Here is a 21,040-nt window from a genome sequence, read left to right as displayed (position 1 = left end):
GTGCCCAGAGGCTTTGGGGCAGAGATGAGCTGAGGAGGGCAGGGTCACCCCTTCCCAGACTATGCTGAGAACTGTCACCCCGGTGGGAGGGGGAGTGGCAGACTAGAGCCAGAGCCCAGTGTGAGCAAAGGCTTCTCCTGTGCTCAGTGGCTGTCCCCACCCTACTGGGCCAGGCAGGTCCCAGGACACTGGAGGAGAGCTCTGAGGGTTGGGTCCAGACTGGTTCCACCCCTTGTAAGTGTGCACCCTCCTCCCCGACTCTGGCACCTTTGCCCCAGAGGGTGGCAGAGCTGGAGGGAAATGTGCTGGAACAGCCCATGGTGCGGGTGGCCGTGCCTGTGATGCAGCCCTGGCACACTGTCAGAGCCCCAGACCTTGCTCCTCGGGGCTGTCTGGCCTCCCTGCCCCATCCTGATGTGTGTGTGTTCCTGTGTGTGTGTTCATAATTGGCTACCTGAAACAACACGCAAATACTCACTGTTGGTAGATCCTGTTCCTTGTCTTGATTGGCTTTCACTAGTTTGCCTGGCATTCTTCTTGTTCTTGTTTCACCCCAACAGGAAGGCTAAGGATGACTCAGTTCATTTCTGAGTCAGCATCTTGCCTGGCCTGTGGGTGGCTTTTTGAGTCCGGTGAATTTATGATTGTTTTTGAATGCCCTATGGCTCCCAAATCCACACCCCAATTCTATTCAGGGTTTTATCAGTACATGGTCCAGTCTATGTCTCCACCCTTATTCCTTGGTCCTTGGCTTTGTGTGTATTAATGCATATACATATATAATTCCCCTGCAGCTGCAATAGCCATTCCAGCTGCCCTTCAGGTTGAGCTTAGAGTTAAATAGAACAGACACCAGTCCCCAGGCAGCCCCCAAGCTGGTTGGAACATTGCACAGTTGGTTTTCTTTGATCACTCTGGATTGAGGGAGACTACCGGGGGCTGATCAAGACTGCACTGTCCCAGGCAGGAGGAAGGTGCAGGTGGGTAATACACGATGAAATTTCCTACCATTCTGTTCTGGACTTTTCCTAATTGTCTGTTCACTTTGTTGCTATAGATCTTTGACTGTTTTCCAGAGATCTTATGAGGTTTTTCAGCTGCTTTCTCTTTCTTTTCTTGCCTTTCCATGGGAGAATTCAGTTCTCCTACTTCATCATTTTGCTGACATCACTATATATGTTAAATTTTAACTTCACCACACCCCCATATATCAGTGCATCACAATTTCCCTTACTCTTTCCAAATCTGTTATAATTTATGTAGTATATGCAGGAGACTCAGGTTCAGTCCCTGGGTCAGGAAGATCCTCTGGCGAAGGAAATGGCAAACCACTCCAGAATTCTTACCTGGAAAATCCCATGGATGGAGGAGCCTGGTGGGCTACACTCCATGGGGTCGCAAAGAGTCGGACATGACGGAGGGACTAACACACTTGTACTTTATAGGGTTTTCTTTTATGAATAATGTTGAACAAGTTAGTAAATTATGTAAAGTATGTATCAGTTACATCATGAGAGTACACTGGGTGTGTGCTAAGCAGTTTTAGTCCCAAGAATACTGGAGTGGGTTGCCATTCCCTCCTTCAGGGGATCTTCCAAACCCAGGGATTGAACCCAGTGATCGAAACTTTACATCTCCTGCATTGGCAGGCAGGTTCTTTACCACTAGGGCCACCTGGAAAGCAAGCATACTCTAAAAGTTATATAACTAAGTACAACATAGAAACACTCAGAATCTCTTTGCACACTACACATGGTACCCTAAAGCTGTTAATAGTTCCGTTCCGTCGCTCAGTCGTGTCCGACTCTATGCGACCCCGTGGACTGTGGCCTACCAGGCTTCTCCATCCATGGGATTCTCCAGGCAAGAATACTGGAGTGGGTTACCGTTTCCTTCTCCAGGGGATCTTCCCGACCCAGGGATCGAAACCGGGTCTCCCGCAATGGAGGCAGATGCTTTAACCTCTGAGCCACCATAAACCCTTTGCCAAAATGTCTGGTTTAGGTATACTGTTCAAGATTTCACCACTGTCAGGTCTGTAAAGCAAAATAATTTTGCTGGTGGGAAATGTAAAACGGAAAATTTACTTTCACTTGAAGTTTTGACTCTTTATTCAGGGATAAAATTTTCAAAAATGCTGTTATCACTTTTACATTTTGTGATGTATCTGTGCTGTTTGTACTGTAAGATAGTTGTTTCAGTTTATGTTTGATTGCGATTGGGCCTATAATAGAAAATAAAAGATTGGTGTGTGGAAATTTCTAGTTCGACTAATGGTCATTAATTGTTCAGCCAATCTCACTTTACATAATACTTTAGATTATATTGATAAAAAAAATCAAACAAGGCAACTTTCTTGACTCCATGGGCATTAGTTTAATCACACTTCTCTTACAATGCATCTGTAAGCACTGGACAGTGCAGCTGGAGTGTTACCTTCTTGTTATTTATAACCTCTGAAGGCAGAAGAAATATCAATCTGCTTACTCAGAGGAACAAGAGGCAATGGATCCGAAAAACCAGAAGGTGAAGCTTAATGATGGCCACTTCATTCCTGTCCTTGGATTTGGAACCTATGCACCTCCAGAGGTAACAGTAGTGGTTTGGGGTTGAGATATAAATTGTAGTGGATGTGACATGAGCAGAAGGGACTTGGGTTGTCAGGCACTGAGCTCCTGTGTGACTCTGGGAGGGTCACATGGTTCCACTAACCAGGCTAGAACCATGCCCTGTGAAAGGGGAGAGAGTCTCCACTCTGTATCAGGGTCTGAGGCTGTGCTCACCTGCAGATTACTCTGGGTTCCCCTCCAGTTTCTGTCTCAACCCAGCTAGGCAGAAGAGGCTCGGCTCGGCTCTGGAGAACACTGACTGTCAGCTACTTTGCTTTACAGGTGATTGCAATGGTGGGGTTTCTCTGTAGATTTGTAGTTCAAGAACTCTTTCCTCCTTCCAAAAAGATATGACCCAGTGAAGTTTGTAGGTGGAAGGTCCTGAAGATGAGGTGACTGAAAAATAATGGGAGAAAATTGTTTTTCTACTGTGGAGTGCCTGGTAGGTGTCAGGGCAGAAACACTCCAGCTGTGTTTTGCCCTGTGCTTCTGTTTCTGCTTGGAAATTTCTTCTGATTGGAACTATAGTATCATTTGAGGTGATAAGATGCAATCTCACAGGCCAGGTTTTGTAATGTATCTTTGTGTTTCGTAATGTCTTTTTATTTAAGTATTTTTTTCAGCGCTGGGATATAAAAGAGGAGCTAGTGGACAAGTCTCTATGCTGTAAACCAGAAAATTTGCTATCCATCTTGTGTTTATAGTATGTAGTTGTGACAACAGACTGGTCCTTAAACTTTGAGCCTCACTTTTTCATCTATAAAACCGATGGAAATGATTAGACATATTTTGAAAACAGAAGACGGTACTTTGTAGTACAAATTGGGGTGAGGGGAGGGAAGAGTCCAGGCTGTTACTGAAGCTCACTGGGTTCATTCCTTGGTATACACACAAATACTTGAGCATTTAAGAAAATCCAGGACTAACCCAAACATCCGCTGGATCATGGAGAAAGCAAGAGAGTTCCAGAAAAACATCTATCTCTGCTTCATTGACTATGCCAAAGCCTTTGACTGTGTGGATCACAATAAACTGTGGAACATTCTGAAAGAGATGGGAATACCAGACCACCTGACCTGCCTCTTGAGAAACATGTATGCAGGTCAGGAAGTAACAGTTAGAACTGGACATGGAACAACAGACTGGTTTCAAATAGGAAAAGGAGTACATCAAGGTTGTATATTGTCACCCTGTTTATTTAACTTATATGCAGAGTACATCATGAGGAACGCTGGGCTGGAAGAAGCACAAGCTGGAATCAAGATTGCTGGGAGAAATATCAATAATCTCAGATATGCAGATGACAGCACCCTTATGGCAGAAAGTGAAGAGGAACTCAAAGGCTTCTTGATGAAAGTGAAAGAGGAGAGTGAAAAGTTTGGCTTGAAGCTCAACATTCAGAAAACGAAGATCATGGCATCTGGTCCCATCACTTCATGGGAAATAGGTGGTGAAACAGTGAAAACATGGTCAGACTTTACTTTGGGGGGCTCCAAAATCACTGCAGATGCTGATTGCAGCCAGGAAATTAAAAGACTCTTACTCCTTGGAAGGAAAGTTATGACCAACCTAGATCGCATATTCAAAAGCAGAGACATTACTTTGCCAACCAAGGTCCGTCTAGTCAAGGCTATGGTTTTTCCCGTGGTCATGTATGGATGTGAGAGTTGGACTGTGAAGAAAGCCGATCGCCGAAGAATTGATGCTTTTGAACTGTGGTGTTGGAGAAGACTCTTGAGAGTTCCTTGGACTGCGAGGAGATCCAACCAGTCCATTCTAAAGGAGATTGATCCTGGGTGTTCATTGGAAGGACTGATGCTAAAGCTGAAACTACAATACTTTGGCCACCTCATGCGACAAGTTGCCTCACTGGAAAAGAGTCTGATGTTAGGAGGGATTGGGGGCAGGAGGAGATGGGGATGACAGACAATGAGATGGCTGGATGGCATCACCGACTCGATGGAAATGAGTTTGAGTGAACTCTGGGAGTTGGTGGTGGACAGGGAGCCCTGGCGTGCTGTGATTCATGGGGTTGCAAAGAGTCAGACACTACTGAGCGACTGAACGGAACTGAACTGAACCCTAACAGAGAGAAGTTAGACCAAGTATCTACCTCCTTGAAAGAGGAACGTGTCTGAATCACATACAAAGAAATGGAGTATTATTCAATATTAAAAACAAAATTAATCCTGTCATTTTCAACCACACAGATGAACTGGGAGAACATTAAGCTAAGTGTAATAAGCCATAAACAGAAAGACAATTACTGTATGATCTCCTTATAAGTGGAATCTAAATAAGTGGAACTCATAGAAGAAAGAGTAGGGTACGGTGACCAGAAGTTGGGGACAAGTCTTGGAAAAATGAAAAGATGTCCGTCAAGGGTACAGAATTTCCGTCCTAAGGTGAATAATTCTGAACACCTGATGTATAGCACAGTGACTACAGTTAAAGACAATGGGTATATCTTGAGATTTTGTAGAGACTAGACCTTAAATTTTCTTACAAACGCACCCTAAATTTAAGTATGTGAGGTGATGGATCTGTTGCCTAGGTTGATTGTGGTAATCATTAGCAATGTATACTTATATGAAAACATCACTTTATTCAGTATATATGCTTTTAAATTGGTGTATTCTGTGTGGCTTCACTGGGAGACAGAAGTCTTAGTAGCGTTCTCATGGTTCTTGATGCTTTTACCAGGCATTTTACACCTTTGTTGATTTTGCTTCAAACATCTCACAGTATAAATCTTATCCATGACTACAAATTTATGCTGAGTCCTCTGGGTCTTCCAGCAAATCACTGAACCTGGAGGTTGTCTTCGGGTCCTCTGAGGCCTGTGGTCAACCACTGGTCATCTGAGATTGAAGGGTTCCTTAGTGCCCAGTTAATCACTGGCCAGGACATTCAGAGAAACTGTCGTGAGTTCATCACAACACTTGCAGAATGAACCAACAACAGCACAAAGAAATGTTGATTCATAGGAAGATCAATCTTGCGCCTTAGCAATCTCTTGATAATGTAGATGTTCACCTTCTACCTTGTTGCTTATGTAGGCTGCTAAGAGGGAAGCTCTGGAAATCACCAAATTCGCTATAGAGGTTGGGTTCCGCCATATCGACTGTGCTCATGTGTACCAAAATGAAGAGCAAGTTGGCCAGGCCATTCGGAGCAAGATTGCAGATGGCACTGTGAAGAGAGAAGACATATTCTACACCTCAAAGGTGCTGTGTGTTGAGTGTGTGTACATGTGTGCATGTGCTTTTGCCCATGTGACAATTATTTAATAGGATCATTGTTCGGTGAAGGATTGTTTGGTGAACGGTTCTTACATACATTCCTGAAGTATTAGAGCTCCCTGGTGGTTCAGTGGTTAAGACTTGGTGCTTTAATGCCATGAGCCCGGATCTATCCTTGCTCAAGGAAGTAACATCCCACAAGCCAAGTGGTAAGGAAAAAAAGTTACCTAAAGTGTTATTAATACAACTTCCATTCTTTAACCTCTGCAGCTTTGGTTAACTTCCCTTCGACCAGAGTTGGTCCGACCAGCCTTGGAAAAGTCACTGAAAAGTCTTCAACTGGACTATGTTGATCTCTATATTATTCATATTCCAGTGGCTCTGAAGGTTAGAACTTTGTGTGATCACATCAATTTGTATCTTGTGTTAGAATGTGCATCAACTTGCTTGGATGGTTGAATAAAGATTTTTCTTAGTAGGTTGAATGGATAATTAACTAGAGTAGAATCCCCCAAATAATCGTTTGTGATCATCTTTTTACTGAGTTTCTTGGTATTAAATAATCTCAGTTTTTCTGCCTGAATAGCTTGAGAAATAAGCCCGTTCTGCACACAGTCCTGGTTATGACTCCTGAGTCTCTGGGGATTTAATGAACCAAGAGTTTGGTGCATCCGTGGTGAGCGTGATACTGCCTTACATTGAACATGGTGACTTTATCTTGTCCTTCATCCTTTTAAATGGAGCGGATTTGGTGGTGCTCCCTCTGACTGCATCTAAACCTCATAACTTTATAGGGACTTGGAAGACCTTGCCTACACTCTTGCCTGTCTTCAGGATGATGTTTGTAGATTGCACTTAGCCAATAAGAACAGTTTACTTAGAATTCTTGATTTCAAGCTATCGAAATCAATTCAAGTCATCTAATGCAAAATCACTTAGTGGACTATGTAGATGGCAAGTCCCAGTCACAGACAGATTTTAAGAGTTGCAGTGCTCTTCAGAAATGTCTCCTAATTTCTATCCCTTATCATGGCTTTACTCATGGTATGCTTTATGTTTACTGAACATTTTCCATTGGTGGCAAATATGGCTTTGGGGCACTTCAAGGATCATGGTCATAAATTTGAGAGCTTGTCTGATCTTCCACATTCCATATCCACCTACCTTGAGCCTTGATGGTTCATATGCCTGCCCTAGGGCATCTGATCCTCAGAGGGAAAAGTAAGTGATTGCAATGTTTATGCTGGAAATAAAGCCCATGTAACTTACTACCAGTTCTAGCTCAAGAGAGGCATTTCAAAATAGACAAGTACAAGGAACAGACAAAATTCACAGAAATCACTGTGAGTCACTTTTAGGACCTAGAAAAACTGTATTTATTACAATATATATTAAGTATAAGAGATTAGAATAAGCCTCCCTCCTAAAGACACTGCTTACAACTCCATAGACAAATCACTTTGCAGATATTAGTATCTAGAAAGTTGTAAACCTATCTCATGGATGTTTAATTCCTGATGCCTGTCACCCTGGATAAATGTTGGGAAATTATTTTGTGACATCTCTAAAATGCCTGCTTCTGTTCCAGCCAGGGGAAGAATTATTTCCAAAAGATGAAAATGGAAAACTGATATTTGACTCAGTGGATCTCTGTCTTACGTGGGAGGTGAGTCCAGGGAGGAGAGAACCAGAGGAGGAGCCAGGAGAGGGGGAAACTTCTTCATTTCTTCCACCTGTGAGAATGGGCCGTGGACCATCAGACTCAGCAGTTCATGAATCTAAGGGTTGTGATATTGAGGTTGTTGGGAGGAAACCATTGCTGAAATGTTCACAGAGAGGAATGAAGGAGGAGAATATGGGACAGTGCAGACAGGTATCTCTTTCCTTCCATGTGATATGTCTTCTCTAGGGTTTTTTTCTAAGAAGGAGACAGTAATTCTTGTGTCATGACTTTTTTTCCACTTTTTTCTTCTTGATAATCAATGCAAATTCTTGATGGATGATGGTGATTACCAATTTTTTTTAGCATTTATTCTTTCTCTATCATTCCATGTAATTATTCACCACCCCTTCCTCCCCAGGCCCTGGAGAAGTGTAAGGATGCAGGGCTGACCAAGTCCATTGGGGTGTCCAATTTCAACCACAAGCAGCTGGAGAAGATCCTGAACAAGCCGGGGCTCAAGTACAAGCCCGTGTGCAACCAGGTGAGCTGCTTGGCTCCTCTCCCTCCTGCTCTTCAGAACCTCCTTCTTGCACTGGAGCCTGATGTCTGTCTGTCCTCCCCTCCTGTTCATCTGACCTTTGTGGACAGAAGAATCTAGAGTGCAGAACCTCTATCTGGATGGTGTGAATAGAACCCAGAATGGTATCCCTATCTGATAAATTTGGGTGGAAAAGGTGGGGAAAGCTTCCAGGTAAATTATGGGTAGAACCTAGAGGCATTTTTCTGAGATGAAAGCATGACCAGAAATGGGACTGGAAAGTGCCTTGTGGCAAACCATGTATAGGAAGGAAAACCATGAAAAGATGGAATGAGAAGTAAATGAAAAAGACAAATCATGTAAGACTGGCTTAAGAATTTGTGTGGAGTTTTGATGGCTAAATCCTTAGTCTTGGTGGTCTCATCCTTTATGGTCCTTCAACAGTGAGCACAGTAAAAAAAAAAAGGTGCTGGGGATGATGAAAACGGCCTAGGTTAGATGGCGAAGTTAAAGGTTCATGGTAATATTATCAGTAGATAAAATATTTACTCTGAAAGTTTTACTCAGATGTAGAGCCCATATGTTGATTACTCAATCTTGGACTTGTTCTCCCATCCGTTTCCATCATAAAATTAGCTATATAAACACACTTTTCTCTATTGCACTCTTGCTGTTGATATTTCAAGTTTCCAGTTAATGTTACAGTTTTTCCCTCAGCATTTTTTTAACCTTTTAATCTTTCTCTGTCTTGTTAATGTTACCTTTGCATATAATCTGACACTCTTCTCTTTGGGCATTCTACAGGTGGAATGTCATCCTTATCTCAATCAGAGCAAACTGTTGAATTTCTGCAAGTCACATGGTATCATTCTCGTTGCCTTTGGTGCTCTGGGATCCCAACGAGTAAAAGAATGGTACTGAATCCTATTGAAGACAACTGGAATTTTCCCTGAAATTAAATTTTTGATGAAATAGTTTACATTGTACAGTACTCAGATAGCTCTCATAGGCAGGGGGGAGAGAAAGGAGGGATGGAATGAATTCTTCTCTTTTATCATCCCATCACCCAGCCTGTTTTTCCACATGGTATTAGCTTGTCGACTCATCAGTAATAAATGTCTACATTAAAATCTACATATAGTCCCCCAGTGGAGACCAGAGACACAACATTATGTTATGATTTACTTATTAACCAAGGAACACATTTCTGAAAATAGATGTTCCAAGCCTCTTACTTTATGTCTAAAATTAGAATAATAATATGTAACTCATAGATCAATCATGATAGAAAAAATTTCAATGAACCATTTTTGTAAACATCTACAGTAGAATAATGATGACATAAATGTCTCTTATTTTGAGACCTCTCAATTAGTACCTTAGAAAAGTGAAATTTAAAAACGATCCCTGTTTTTTTTTTCCTTCTGTTTCTCTATTCACGCTCTTGATAATAGAAGGAAAACGACCTCTCAGATTTAAAGAATGATCCCTGAGTTTGGCAGTCTTGGTCTCAACTCAATAATGCAACTGAATCACCTGCAGGGCTCTGTAAACCCAGAATGGGAGGTTACACAGTTGAAGTCCTGATTCAGTTTGTCTTCAGCTAAGTCATGGAATTTGTATTTCTTATAAGATCCCAAGTGATGCTGATGCTGTTGGCCCATGGACCACACTTTGAGAAGCCCCATCTACAGAGGACCTTCTTGGTCTGTATGGGAAGCTGAGACAAATGAGTCTCAGCTCCTCAGCATTTCTGAATTTCCTTCCAGGGTGAACCTGAACCACCCCGTTCTCTTGGAGGACCCAGTTCTCTCTTCCATTGCCCAAAAGCACAAGCAAACCCCAGCTCTAGTTGCCCTTCGCTACCAGATACAACGTGGTGTTGTGGTTCTGACCAAGAGTTTCAACAAGAAGCGGGTCAAAGAGAACATGCAGGTGATGATGGGTGTGGCTGTGGGCAGAGGGCTTCTAGGGAATATCCTTCATGAGGGTCATTCTATGTCCATCTCACAAGACTTTCCTTGAGTCAAGATGAGTTACCTGCTCTTTCCCATGCATGAAAGCCTCGTGTGTATTCCTAGTGTTTTTCTCCACCTGATGTGACAACAGGAGAGTTGCTATGGCAGGAGAGGGTTCCGGTTGGACAGAAAACAGAGTTTTTTAACTCCAGTGTTAAGTCTCCAATTTATTCTGTCACATTGTACGAATGATATCTTGTTGTATTTGTTCTCAGTTGATGAAATTGAATCATGTGATTTTTAAAGATCATTTTGTGTGTCTTAACAAAATACTACAGACTGAGTGACTGAGAAAAAACTGAAATTTGTTTCTCACAGTTCTGAAGCTGGAGGTCTGAGGTCAGGGTGCCCATGTGGCCAGGTGAGGGCCCTCCTCCAGGTCACAGACTTCTCCTTGTATCTTAACATGGTGGAGGGGGCCACAGGGCTGTCCCAGGTCTCTTATATTATATGATATTTTAAAAATATTATTCATGAGGGCTCCACAATCATGTCCTAATTACCTCTCAAAATGGAGGCTAATTACTTTACAATATTGTAGTGGTTTTTGCCATACATTGACATGAATCAGCCATGGGTGTACGTGTGTTCCCCATCCTGAACCCCCCTGCCACTTCTCTCCCCATCCCATCCCTCAGGCTCACCCCAGTACACCAGCCCCGAGCACCCTGTCTCATGCATTGAACCCGGACTGGCGATCTGTTTCACATATGATAATATACATGTTTCAACGTTATTCTCTCAAATCATCCCACCCTCGCATTCTCCCAGAGTCCAAAAGACTGTTCCTTACATCTGTGTCTCTTGCTGTCTCACATATAGAGTCATCATTGCTACTACTGTTACTGCTAAGTCGCTTCAGTTGTGTCTGACTCTGTGTGACCGCATAGATGGCAGTCCACCAGGCTCCCCCGTTCCTGGGATTCTCCAGGCAAGAACACTGGAGTGGGTTGCCATTTCCTTCTCCAATGCATGAAAGTGAAAAGTGAAAGTGAAGTGGCTCAGTCGTGTCCGACTCTTAGCGACCCCATGGTCTGCAGCCTACCAGGCTCCTCCCTCCATGGGATTTTCCAGGCAAGAGTACTGGAGTGCGGTGCCATTGTCTTCTCCAGAGTCATCGTTATCATCTTTCTAAATTCCATATATACACGTTAGTATACTATATTGGTGTTTTTCTTTCTGGCTTACTTCAGTCTGTATAATAGGCTCCATTTTCATCCACCTCATTAGAACTGATTCAAATGCATTCTTTTTAATGGTTGAGTAATATTCCACGTGTATATGTACCACAGATTTCTTAAGCATTCTTCTGCCGATGGACATCTAGGTTGCCTCCATGTTCTGGCTATTGTAAACAGTGCTGCAGTGAACGCTGGAGTACACTTGTCTCTTTCAATTCTGGTTTCCTCGGTGTGTATTCCCAGGAGTGTGATTGCTGGGTCGTATGGCAGTTCTATTTCTGTTTTTTTAAAGGAATCTCCACACTGTTCTCTATAGTGGCTGTACTAGTTTGCATTCCCACCAGCTGTATAAGACGGTTCCCTTTCCTCCACACCCTCTCCAGCATTTGCTCTTTGTAGACTTTTTGATAGCAGCCATTCTGACCGGCATGGGATGGTACCTCATTGTGGTTTTGATTTGCATTTCTCTGATAATGAGTGATGCTGCACATCATTCCATGTGTTTGTTAGCCATCTGTCTGTCTGTCTTTGGAGAAATGTCTCTTGAGTTCTTTGTCCCTTTTTTTGATTGGGTTGTTTACTTTTCTGGAATTGAGCTGCATGTGCTGCGTGTATATTTTTGAGATTAATTCTTTGTCCGTTGCTTCATTTGCTACTATTTTTTCCCATTCTGAAGACTGTCTTTTCACCTTGATTATAATTTCCTTCGTTGTGCAAAAGCTTTTAAATTTAATTAGGCCCCATTTGTTTATCTTTGCTTTTATTTCCATTATTCTGGGATGTGGGTCATAGAAGATCCTGTTGTGATTTATGTGAGAGAGGGTTTTGCCTATGTTTTCCTCTAGGATCGTTATAGTTCCTGGTCTTATGTTTAGATCTTTAATCCATTTTGAGTTTATTTTTGTGTACGGTGTTAGAAAGTGTTCTAGCTTCATTCTTTTGCAAGTGGTTGACCAGTTTTCCCAGCAGCACTTGTTGAAGAAATTGTCTTTCCTCCATTGTATAGTCTCGCCTCCTTTGTCAAAGATAAGGTGTCGATAGGTGCATGGATTTATCTCTGTGCTTTCTATTTTGTTCCATTGATCTATATTTCTGTCTTTGTGCCAGTACCATACTGTCTTAATGACTGTAGCTTGTAGTATAGTCTGAAATCCGGCAGGTTGATTCCCCCAGTTCCATTCTTTTTTCTCACGATTGCTTTGGCTATTCGAGATTTTTTTGTATTTCCATACAAATTGTGAAATTATTTGCTCTAGTTCTATGAAAAATACTGTTGGTAGCGTGATAGAGATTGCACTGAATCTATAGATTGCTTTGGGTAGTATACTCATTTTCATTATATTGATTCTTCCAATCCATGAACATGGTATATTTCTCCATCTATTTGTATCTTTTCTGATTTATTTCATCAGTGTTTTATAGTTTTCCATGTATAGGTCTTTTGTTTCTTTCAGTTCAGTACAGTTCAGTCGCTCAGTCATGTCCTACTCTTTGTGACCCCATGAATCACAGCACGCCAGGCCTCCCTGTCCATCACCAACTCCCGGTGTTCACCCAAACTCATGTGCATCAAGCCAGTGATGCCATCTAGCATCTCATCCTCTGTCGTCCCCTTCTCCTCCTGCCCCCAATACCTCCCAGCATCAGGATCTTTTCCAATGAGTCAGCTCTTCGCATGAGGTGGCCAAAGTATTGGAGTTTCAGCTCAAGCATCAGTCCTTCCAATGAACACCCAGGACTGATCTCCTTTAGGATAGTCTAGTTGGATTTCCTTGCACTCCAAGGGACTTGCTAGAGTCTTCCCCACACCACAGTTCTAAAGGATCAGTTCTTCGGTGCTCAGCTTTCTTCACAGCCCAACTCTCACATCCATGCATGACCACTGGAAAAACCATAGCTTTGACTAGATGGACCTTTGTTGGCAAAGTAATATCTCTGCTTTTTAATATGCTATCTAGGTTGGTCATAAATTTCCTTCCAAGGTGTTCAGTTCAGTCGCTCAGTCGTGTCCGAATCTCCGCGACCCCATGAATCACAGCACGCCAGGCCTCCCTGTCCATCACCAACCCCCGGAGTTCACTCAAACTCATGTCCACAGAGTCGGTGATGCCATCCATCCATCTCATTCTCGGTCGTCCCCTTTTCCTCCCACCCCCAACCTTTCCTAGCATCAGAGTCTTTTCCAGTGAGTCAACTCGTCACATGAGGTGGCCAAAGTACTGCAGTTTCAGCTTTAGCATCAGTCCTTCCAATGAACACCCAGAATTGATCTCCTTTAGAATGGACTGTTTGGATCTCCTTGCAGTCCAAGTGACTCTCAAGAGTCTTCTCCAAAACCACAGTTCAAAAGCATCAATTCTTCAGCGATCAGCTTTCTTCACAGTTGAACTCTTACATCCATACATGATCACGTGAAAAACTATAACCTTGACTAGCCGGACCTTTGTTGGCAAAGTAATGTCTCTGCTTTTTAATATACTATCAAGGTTGGTGTAAGCATCTTTTAATTTCATGGATGCAATCACCATCTGCAGTGATTTTGGAGCCAAAAAAATAAAGTCTGACACTTTTTCCACTGTTCCCCAGCTATTTCCCATGAAGTAATGGGACCAGATTCCAAGACCTTAGTTTTCTGAATGTTGAGCTTTAAGTCAACTTTTCCACTCTCCTCTTTCACTTTCATCAAGAGGCTTTTTAGTTTCTCTTCATTTTCTGCCATAAGGGTGGTGTCCTCTGCATATCTGAGGTTATTGATAATTCTTCTGGCAATCTTGATTCCAGCTTGTGCTTCCTCCAGCCTAGCGTTCCTCATGATGTACTCTGCATGGAAGTTAAATAAGCAGGGTGACAATATGCAGCCTTGACGTACTCCTTTTCCTATTTGGAACCAGTCTGTTGTTCCATGTCCAGTTCTAACGGTTGCTTCAGACCTGCATACAGGTTTCTCAAGAGGCATGTCAGGTGGTCTGGTATTGCCATCTCTTTCAGAATTTTCCACAGTTTATTGTGATCCACACAGTCAAAGGCTTTGGCATCATCAGTGAAGCAGAAATAGATGTTTTCCTGGAACCCTCTTGCTTTTTCGATGATCCAACGGATGTTGGCAATTTGATCTCTGGTTCCTCTGCCTTTTCTAAAACCAGCTTGAACATCTGGAAGTTCAGATTTTGTATTGCTGAATTGTTTCTCTAGGTAGATTTATTTCTAAGTATTTTAATCTTTTTATCACAATGTTGAATGTAATTGTTTCCTAAATGTATCTTTCTTTTTTCTCATTGTTCATGTATAGGAATGCAAGGGATTTCTGTGTTAATTTTATATCCTGCAACTTTACTATATTCATTGATTAGCTCTAGTAATTGTGGATTTATTTTTTATTTCCATGAATCCTGTAAGGTTTCACTTCACACATTTCGTCTCCTTGAGTTTCTGCTATTGCAGAATTTCTGTTCTAGACTGTTCCTATTATTGCTAAGCTGTCTGTGTTTGGATTTCTGTGTAGGAGACTGTTATTGCACCCTTAGCATAGCTGTACAGGAAGCTCTCCGCAGTTTCAGGATTTAATGCAGAGATCATTTCTGCATCTCTTGATTCTGTGATTTGAAAATCCACAATGTTTGATAATCCACAATATTTGAAAATCCAATGTTCGCCAGCACTCAGATAAGCTGTTGTCTTCTAGGCTTGGCTTTCTGTGCGTTTGCAGTTCAGTGCTTTACCAGATGGATGTGACTTGTCAGAGGATCCTGCACACTTCTCTGTATATGTTTTCATATATATTTGGTAGACTGTGACGACTATCTCAGCACAGCCCTATGATCCCAAGCCGGTCAGTCAGTTCAGTTACTCAGTCAAGTCCGACTCTTTGCAACCCCATGGACTGCATACGCCAGGCTTCCCTGTCCATCACCAACTCCTAGAGTTTACTCAAATTCATGTCCATCGAGTCGATGATGCCATCCAACCATCTCATCCTCTGTCCTCTCCTCCTCCTGCCTTCAATCTTTCCTAGCATCAGGGTCTTTTCCAATGAGTCAGGTCTTCATATCAGGTGGCCAAACTATTGGAATTTTAGCTTCAGTATCAGTCCTTCCAAAGAATATTCAGGAATGATTTCCTTTACGATTGACTGGTTTTATCGCCTTACAGTCCAAGTGACTTTCAAGAGTCTTTTCCAACAACACAGTTCAAAAGCATCAATTCTTCAGCACTCAGTTTTCTTTACAGTCCAACTCTCACATGACTACTGGAGAAACCATAGCTTTGACTAGATGGACCTTTGTCAGAAAAGTGATGTCTCTGCTTAATATGCTGTCTAGGTTTATCATAGCTTTTCTTTCAAGGAGCAAGTGTCTTTTAATTTCCCAATTATGATCCCAAGCTAGGGAGCAGGAAAAAATCCTCTTTATGTCTAGGCTCAGAATGGACTCACTGTTTTTTCTGGCAAATTTCACTGCCCCATGCAAGTTATTCAGGCCAAGTCAAGGGTCAATTATATGATCCCCTGAAAAATTGTTTTTGTGTTTGCATTCAAATTTGGCTCTGGAATACACTGGAACTGATTTTCTAATATGACATAAAATGATTGCCTATATATTTTTTATTTAATTGGAAATCTAAGTGTCCACATTTCCCACTGCCAACTCTGTCAAATATCAAATGTTCATAAATACATTTCTGGCCTCTCCCTTATATTTAACTCTTCAGTTTTCTGTACTCTGTTACAAAAGTATAAAATAAGTGTTGCTTCTCAGAATGGTATATTCTTCTTCTTAAAGACTATCTTGACTGCTCTTGACTAGCTATTTCTTATTTTAAACTGAGTATCACTTTCCTGAATTCCACAAAGTAATACGTGTTTAAGTCTTTGAAGCACTAGATCACTTTGGAGAAAATGAACTTCTTGATAAAATTGAGCTTTAGGTTTCAAAATTATGATATGAATTTTTAATTATTTAGGTGTTCTCTAATGTCTTAAACACTTTTCATAACTTTCTCCACAAAGGCATTTACATAAGGTATTTTAGATTCAATTATAGGTAAAGAGTACGTTTGATATCAGATTCTTGAATAGGCTTTCATGGAGGAACCTCCTTCTGACACTGCTTCAGCTGAATGCTGTCATCATTAAGGCATGTTGGGGAGAGTTAATCAGTCTAATGTTAGCTCAGGTTCAGTACTGAGTCAGGAGTGTCCAACGACCGTGCTTGGTAAAAGAAGATTTTAATTTGTTTGATTTTTCAAGTTATTCACTTAGAAAGATAAGGGACTGATGCACTGTAGCGTTTGTGAGATGGATAGAGAAGGAGAAGGTGTGGGAAGGAGAGGTGAGAACTCAGCAGAGGCTCCCAGACTTGTTCACCTGGAAGCTGAGTACAGACACGGCTTCCCTGTCCCTTCTTCTTGTCTCCATCCGGTGGGAAAGTCCTCCAGTCCCCAGGAGGACGCCAATTCTCGGGGGGAGTTAATGTGGTTCTTTCCTTTCTTCCAGGTGTTTGACTTTGAACTGAGTCCAGAAGACATGAAAGCAATTGATGGCCTCAACAGAAATAGAAGATACTATGAATTTCTACCGTAAGTGACTTGCAGATGTTTGACACATATGTTATTTTCTGTAGCAGGCAATTCAGCAGGGGAACTAAGGTTTTTAAAGCTTAATTCTTGGAAGACAGTCCTGATTTCCAGCATAGGAGTAAGCCAGGGGTTTCCTGCAGACCTCACACCAGAGGTTTCCTCTAGGGGTTCATCTCTGACCAACAGAAATGTGATTGGAGCCCAGAACAGCGCACCAATAAAATCCTGAGTTCACATCATAGTGAATTCACTACTTTGTGCCCCTGATCCCTGTGCCTGGTACCTCGTCTCAGGGCCGAGAGACTCAGGAAACACGCACAGTGTCTGAAGCCCAGTATACTTTCAGGGACTTGTGAACATGTTTTATCTTTAATTCTTTTTACATCAGGGGAAAATAATTATATTAATAATAACTACATAATAATGAATCCATCATGCATTATATTCATGTCTTGTTTTTGTTTAATCTGTAAGTCCTGTATGACTCTCTGCCATCCCATGCACTATAGCCCAACAGGCTCCTCTGTTCTTGGGATTTCGTAGGCAATAATACTGGAGTGGATTGCCGTTTCCTTCTCCAGTGGATCTTGCGACCCTAGGGATCGAACCCGGGTCTCCTTCTTGGCTGGTGGATCCTTAACCACTGAGCCACCTGGGAAGAAGGCATTCATATTATGCCTAACAAAATTACAAAATGTATTGTTGATATTTTTTATGAAGGATGGTCCAATGAAATCTAATGTGCATCTGTGCTACAAAGTCACAGGGGGCCTGCTTCCACCCTGTCCCCTAAGTGTCTGGTGGATTTTCTCCCTAATGGGCATTTTTTTCTCCAAAACATCATCCATTTCTTCCAAATTGGTCTCTTCATTGGCCTTTTTTCCCTGCTATAACACCCACATCCTCATCATTTTTATCTCACAAAGCTGAATTACCAGTAGATCATGAGCTGAACTGACCGTGCAGTGAGTGACTGCTGTGTCCTTAGCAGGACACACCCAGGTAAGATCATCTGGGTCTTCTGCTCTCCTGAGTAAAGACTCACACCTGTGTTGTATTTGTTCATCAGTGATCCATCCACTGCAGAGTCCCTACCTCCTGTACTTCGACTTAGTCAGGAACATGGGATTCCAGCTGCCTAATTACTGCAGGAGGATGTCAAGACTGAAGAGACAGATGACTGATCAAGCAGGGAGAATTTGGAAGGGAGTTTAGAGAGAAGAGAATACCAACTGTTGGTAGAATAAAGATCTTATTTCCAAGGAAGGATCTCAAAACTCTCCCTATTGCTTGTAAAGCAGTATCATGAATCTGAGAAAAGCCAATAAGAGAAAAGCCATGATAAAAAAAAGGTGGAAGGTTATTTTTCTGTACTTAGCGGCTCTTTAGTATAATTCTATGCTCTTCTTCATTAGGCTGTGAATGACTAGACTTAGTCATCTTTGTGGCTCGGGTTAACAGCACAGCTCCTGACACTTGGAATCGTCCAGAGTGCACTTTTTAATGAACTGAAAAGGACAAATTCAGAAAGAAAAGTAAAAACATGGAAAAAAGAAAAACAGCAGTAATACTAATTGCTGAGTAACAAGTGTTTTAATACATTATAAATTAAGAGGTATAATCCCACTTTGAGCTGTATGATTATTCAGGTGCTTTTGGTAGCTTTCCAAAAGATGACAAGTTCCAGGCACTCTGCATTTTTGGAGAGCTCATTTGCTTATTCACGGATGTATGAAAAAGGGCAGTTAATTTGTTCTCTGTGAACCTTTTCATCATCTAGGGGCTGAAGTTTCACCTGTGTTTGAAATGATTGCTACAGTTACTGCCAGGTCTTGTGGTCTCATATAAATTATAACCTGAGTCAAACTACCTGTCACTGTGAAGTGAATATTACATGTGAATGTTTGTACTGGACGTGCAGGTGCCATGTGCACATGGACCAGGCATCTGCATGTGTGCTTGTTGGGGGAGCAGGAGGGATGTGTTTGTAGATTTAGAGTTTTAACCCACCCTGACAGCATCATAGAATAATGCTGTGACTATGACATATGACTGATTTAAGAAATGAATCTTCCCCCTTCTCTTTCAGTTTTGACAATATGACTGATTTAATAAATGAATCTTCTTCCTTCTCTTTCAGTGGTGTTGGTCACCCTGAGTATCCATTCTCTGAAGAATATTGACTCTCAACTCTCACTGAGATTCTTTGAGAATTTCTTGCGTCTAGGGTGGTGAAGACTTTTGCACTTGGTGGAGGTACTTAAATGAAGTGTCTGAACTTTTGAAAGCTAGCCTTTTCTTTTCCAAAAATAAGAAACAATAAAGACTTCAAGTAAGAACTCTTGTTTCTGATCATTAAAATAAGACCTCCAAATTATAGAAAATTTGGAAACTAGAAGGGACAGATAGAAAATAAAGATCAGTTGTCTATACCCATTTAAAAATACTTACCTTTGGTATATTTACCTTGTGATTTTCCTAGACAAATATGTGCATTTGTTTACTTACAAAGACAAATAAACTTCAATCGACAGGTTATATACTTCTTTTGCAACTTAGCATAAGTATCTTGGTAAGCTAAAAGAATGATTTAAAAAAATCGGGTGTTGTATTTTGCTTCATGTGAAGCAGCATACTTTACTCATTTATGTAATTTCTTAATTGTCTGCCCATGCTTAGCATTTTGAGGAATCCATACATATTTTGAGGTCGTTCATTGGTCATTGAGCAGAACTTTATTGCACATTCTTTTGAAAGACATTGTTTCATCAACAAATGTTAATAAGTGAAATAAATTCTTGAGTCGTTAGTCTCGTGAAGAATGAGATTGTGAATGGTATCAGGAGGATTTAGCTGTTAGAAATAGGTATGTGTCTGTTGAGATAGTTCTGCATAACATCTTGCATTTCTATACATCTACTAGGCAGAGACACCAACTACCCTTCATCCCACACAACTTTTCATTTCTACAAAACAGCCTTGAAGATAGAGACAGTGGTTCCTGCATTTCTCTGGAACAGAAAATGCTTTTTCCAGGAAGGAAGGGTGTTCATGGAACATTTAAGGGCCAGCAAGTTGGGTGATGTGGGTGGAGTTTAGTGAGGTGGGGAGACAGGAGCTGAAGACAAGTCAGAAAGCCCATGGGGCAGGGCGTCCTCGCCAAAAAGGCTTTTAAAAGCTTTTACTGTGAAGGAAATGGAGAAGGATATTTCCAGAACGCTACTCCTCAGGCCCCTCTCTCATAGCCAGTGGCCTCCCTGGCCCATCCAGACGTCCTGCTGGTCTGAGCTGGCTCTCTACGCCACACTGCCCAGTCTGTTCAGCATGGGTGCCCTGGGGAGAGTAAACTGGATCCAGAGGCACTGAGGGGGCATCTATAGGCCGGGGGGCACATGGGCTGCCCAGTAAACCAGCCAAATTCTGGACAACGTCCAGCTGCCTCCTTAGCCTGTTCCAGGAGCAGGAGCGGGTGTGTGTCTCAGGAGAGGAGTCAGGTTCCCAGGTCTCCTGTGGGTCCTCCTGGATTCACAACAGCTGTGGGGCTGCGACCTCCCGGGGTCATCCTAGGGCTGCAGTACCCAGTGTGTGGTGTGCACGGGTCTCTCCAGGGAGGACCCCTGAGCCCCTGTTTGTCTTCCTCATCTGCGACCCTCCTGTGAGCTCAGTCCTGATATGACGGCTTCTCTTCCCTTCCTACCCAGCTCCATGGGGATGGTTCTTTACAGCCTTGGTGTGGAGGAGGCTTCCCGCTTGTGTCATGTGTTTTCAGGAGATGTGACCCTGATGTGCTCCTGGGAGAGCTGAGCGTCTTCTTGCCTACCTCGAGCTCCTCCCCAGGACAGTGTGTGACCCTCACTGTGCACTAAGTGTGGCTCCTGTATTGTTCAGGAAGAGTCGGTGCCAATTGTTTTTCTGCCTTTCCTGGATCAGTCTTCCCAGGTAGGGCAGTGGTAAAGAATCTGCCTGACAGTGTAGGAGATACGGGTTGCATCCCTGATCCAGGAAGATCCACTGGAAAAGGAAATGGCAGCCCACTCCAGTATTCTTGCCTGGAGAATACCATGGGCACAGAAACCTGTGGGGTCCATGGGGTCACAATAGAGGGGTCTTGACTTAGCAACTAAACAGTAACAAAAACAGTTTCATGGCTCATGTTTTTCTCTCTTTTTTCCTCTGTCTCTTTTTTTAGCTTTGTTATTTCACCTTTCTTTATTG

General features: G+C 42.3%; 1 protein-coding gene across 1 annotated transcript; it reads left to right on the top strand.

Moving 5' to 3' along the window:
- Positions 1–860: 860 nt before the first annotated feature.
- LOC148775427 (aldo-keto reductase family 1 member C3-like) lies at positions 861–19,117 on the top strand. Its single transcript, XM_088844411.1, has 10 exons — positions 861–980; positions 2,463–2,589; positions 5,669–5,836; positions 6,122–6,238; positions 7,440–7,517; positions 7,933–8,055; positions 8,857–8,966; positions 9,822–9,987; positions 16,743–16,825; positions 18,966–19,117. Exons 2-10 carry the CDS (start codon positions 2,506–2,508, stop codon positions 19,006–19,008), a joined length of 972 nt encoding a protein of 323 aa, XP_088700537.1. The 5' UTR covers positions 861–980; positions 2,463–2,505; the 3' UTR covers positions 19,009–19,117.
- The last annotated feature ends 1,923 nt before the right edge of the window (positions 19,118–21,040 follow it).

This window comes from Moschus berezovskii, chromosome 15 (assembly GCF_049115385.1).
Source record: "Moschus berezovskii isolate FMDL1 chromosome 15, NW_MosBer_1.0, whole genome shotgun sequence".
In the NCBI taxonomy this organism is placed as follows: Eukaryota; Metazoa; Chordata; class Mammalia; order Artiodactyla; family Moschidae; genus Moschus; species Moschus berezovskii.
Note: the sequence above shows the minus strand (reverse complement) of the source record. Positions and strands in the feature narration are given on the sequence as shown.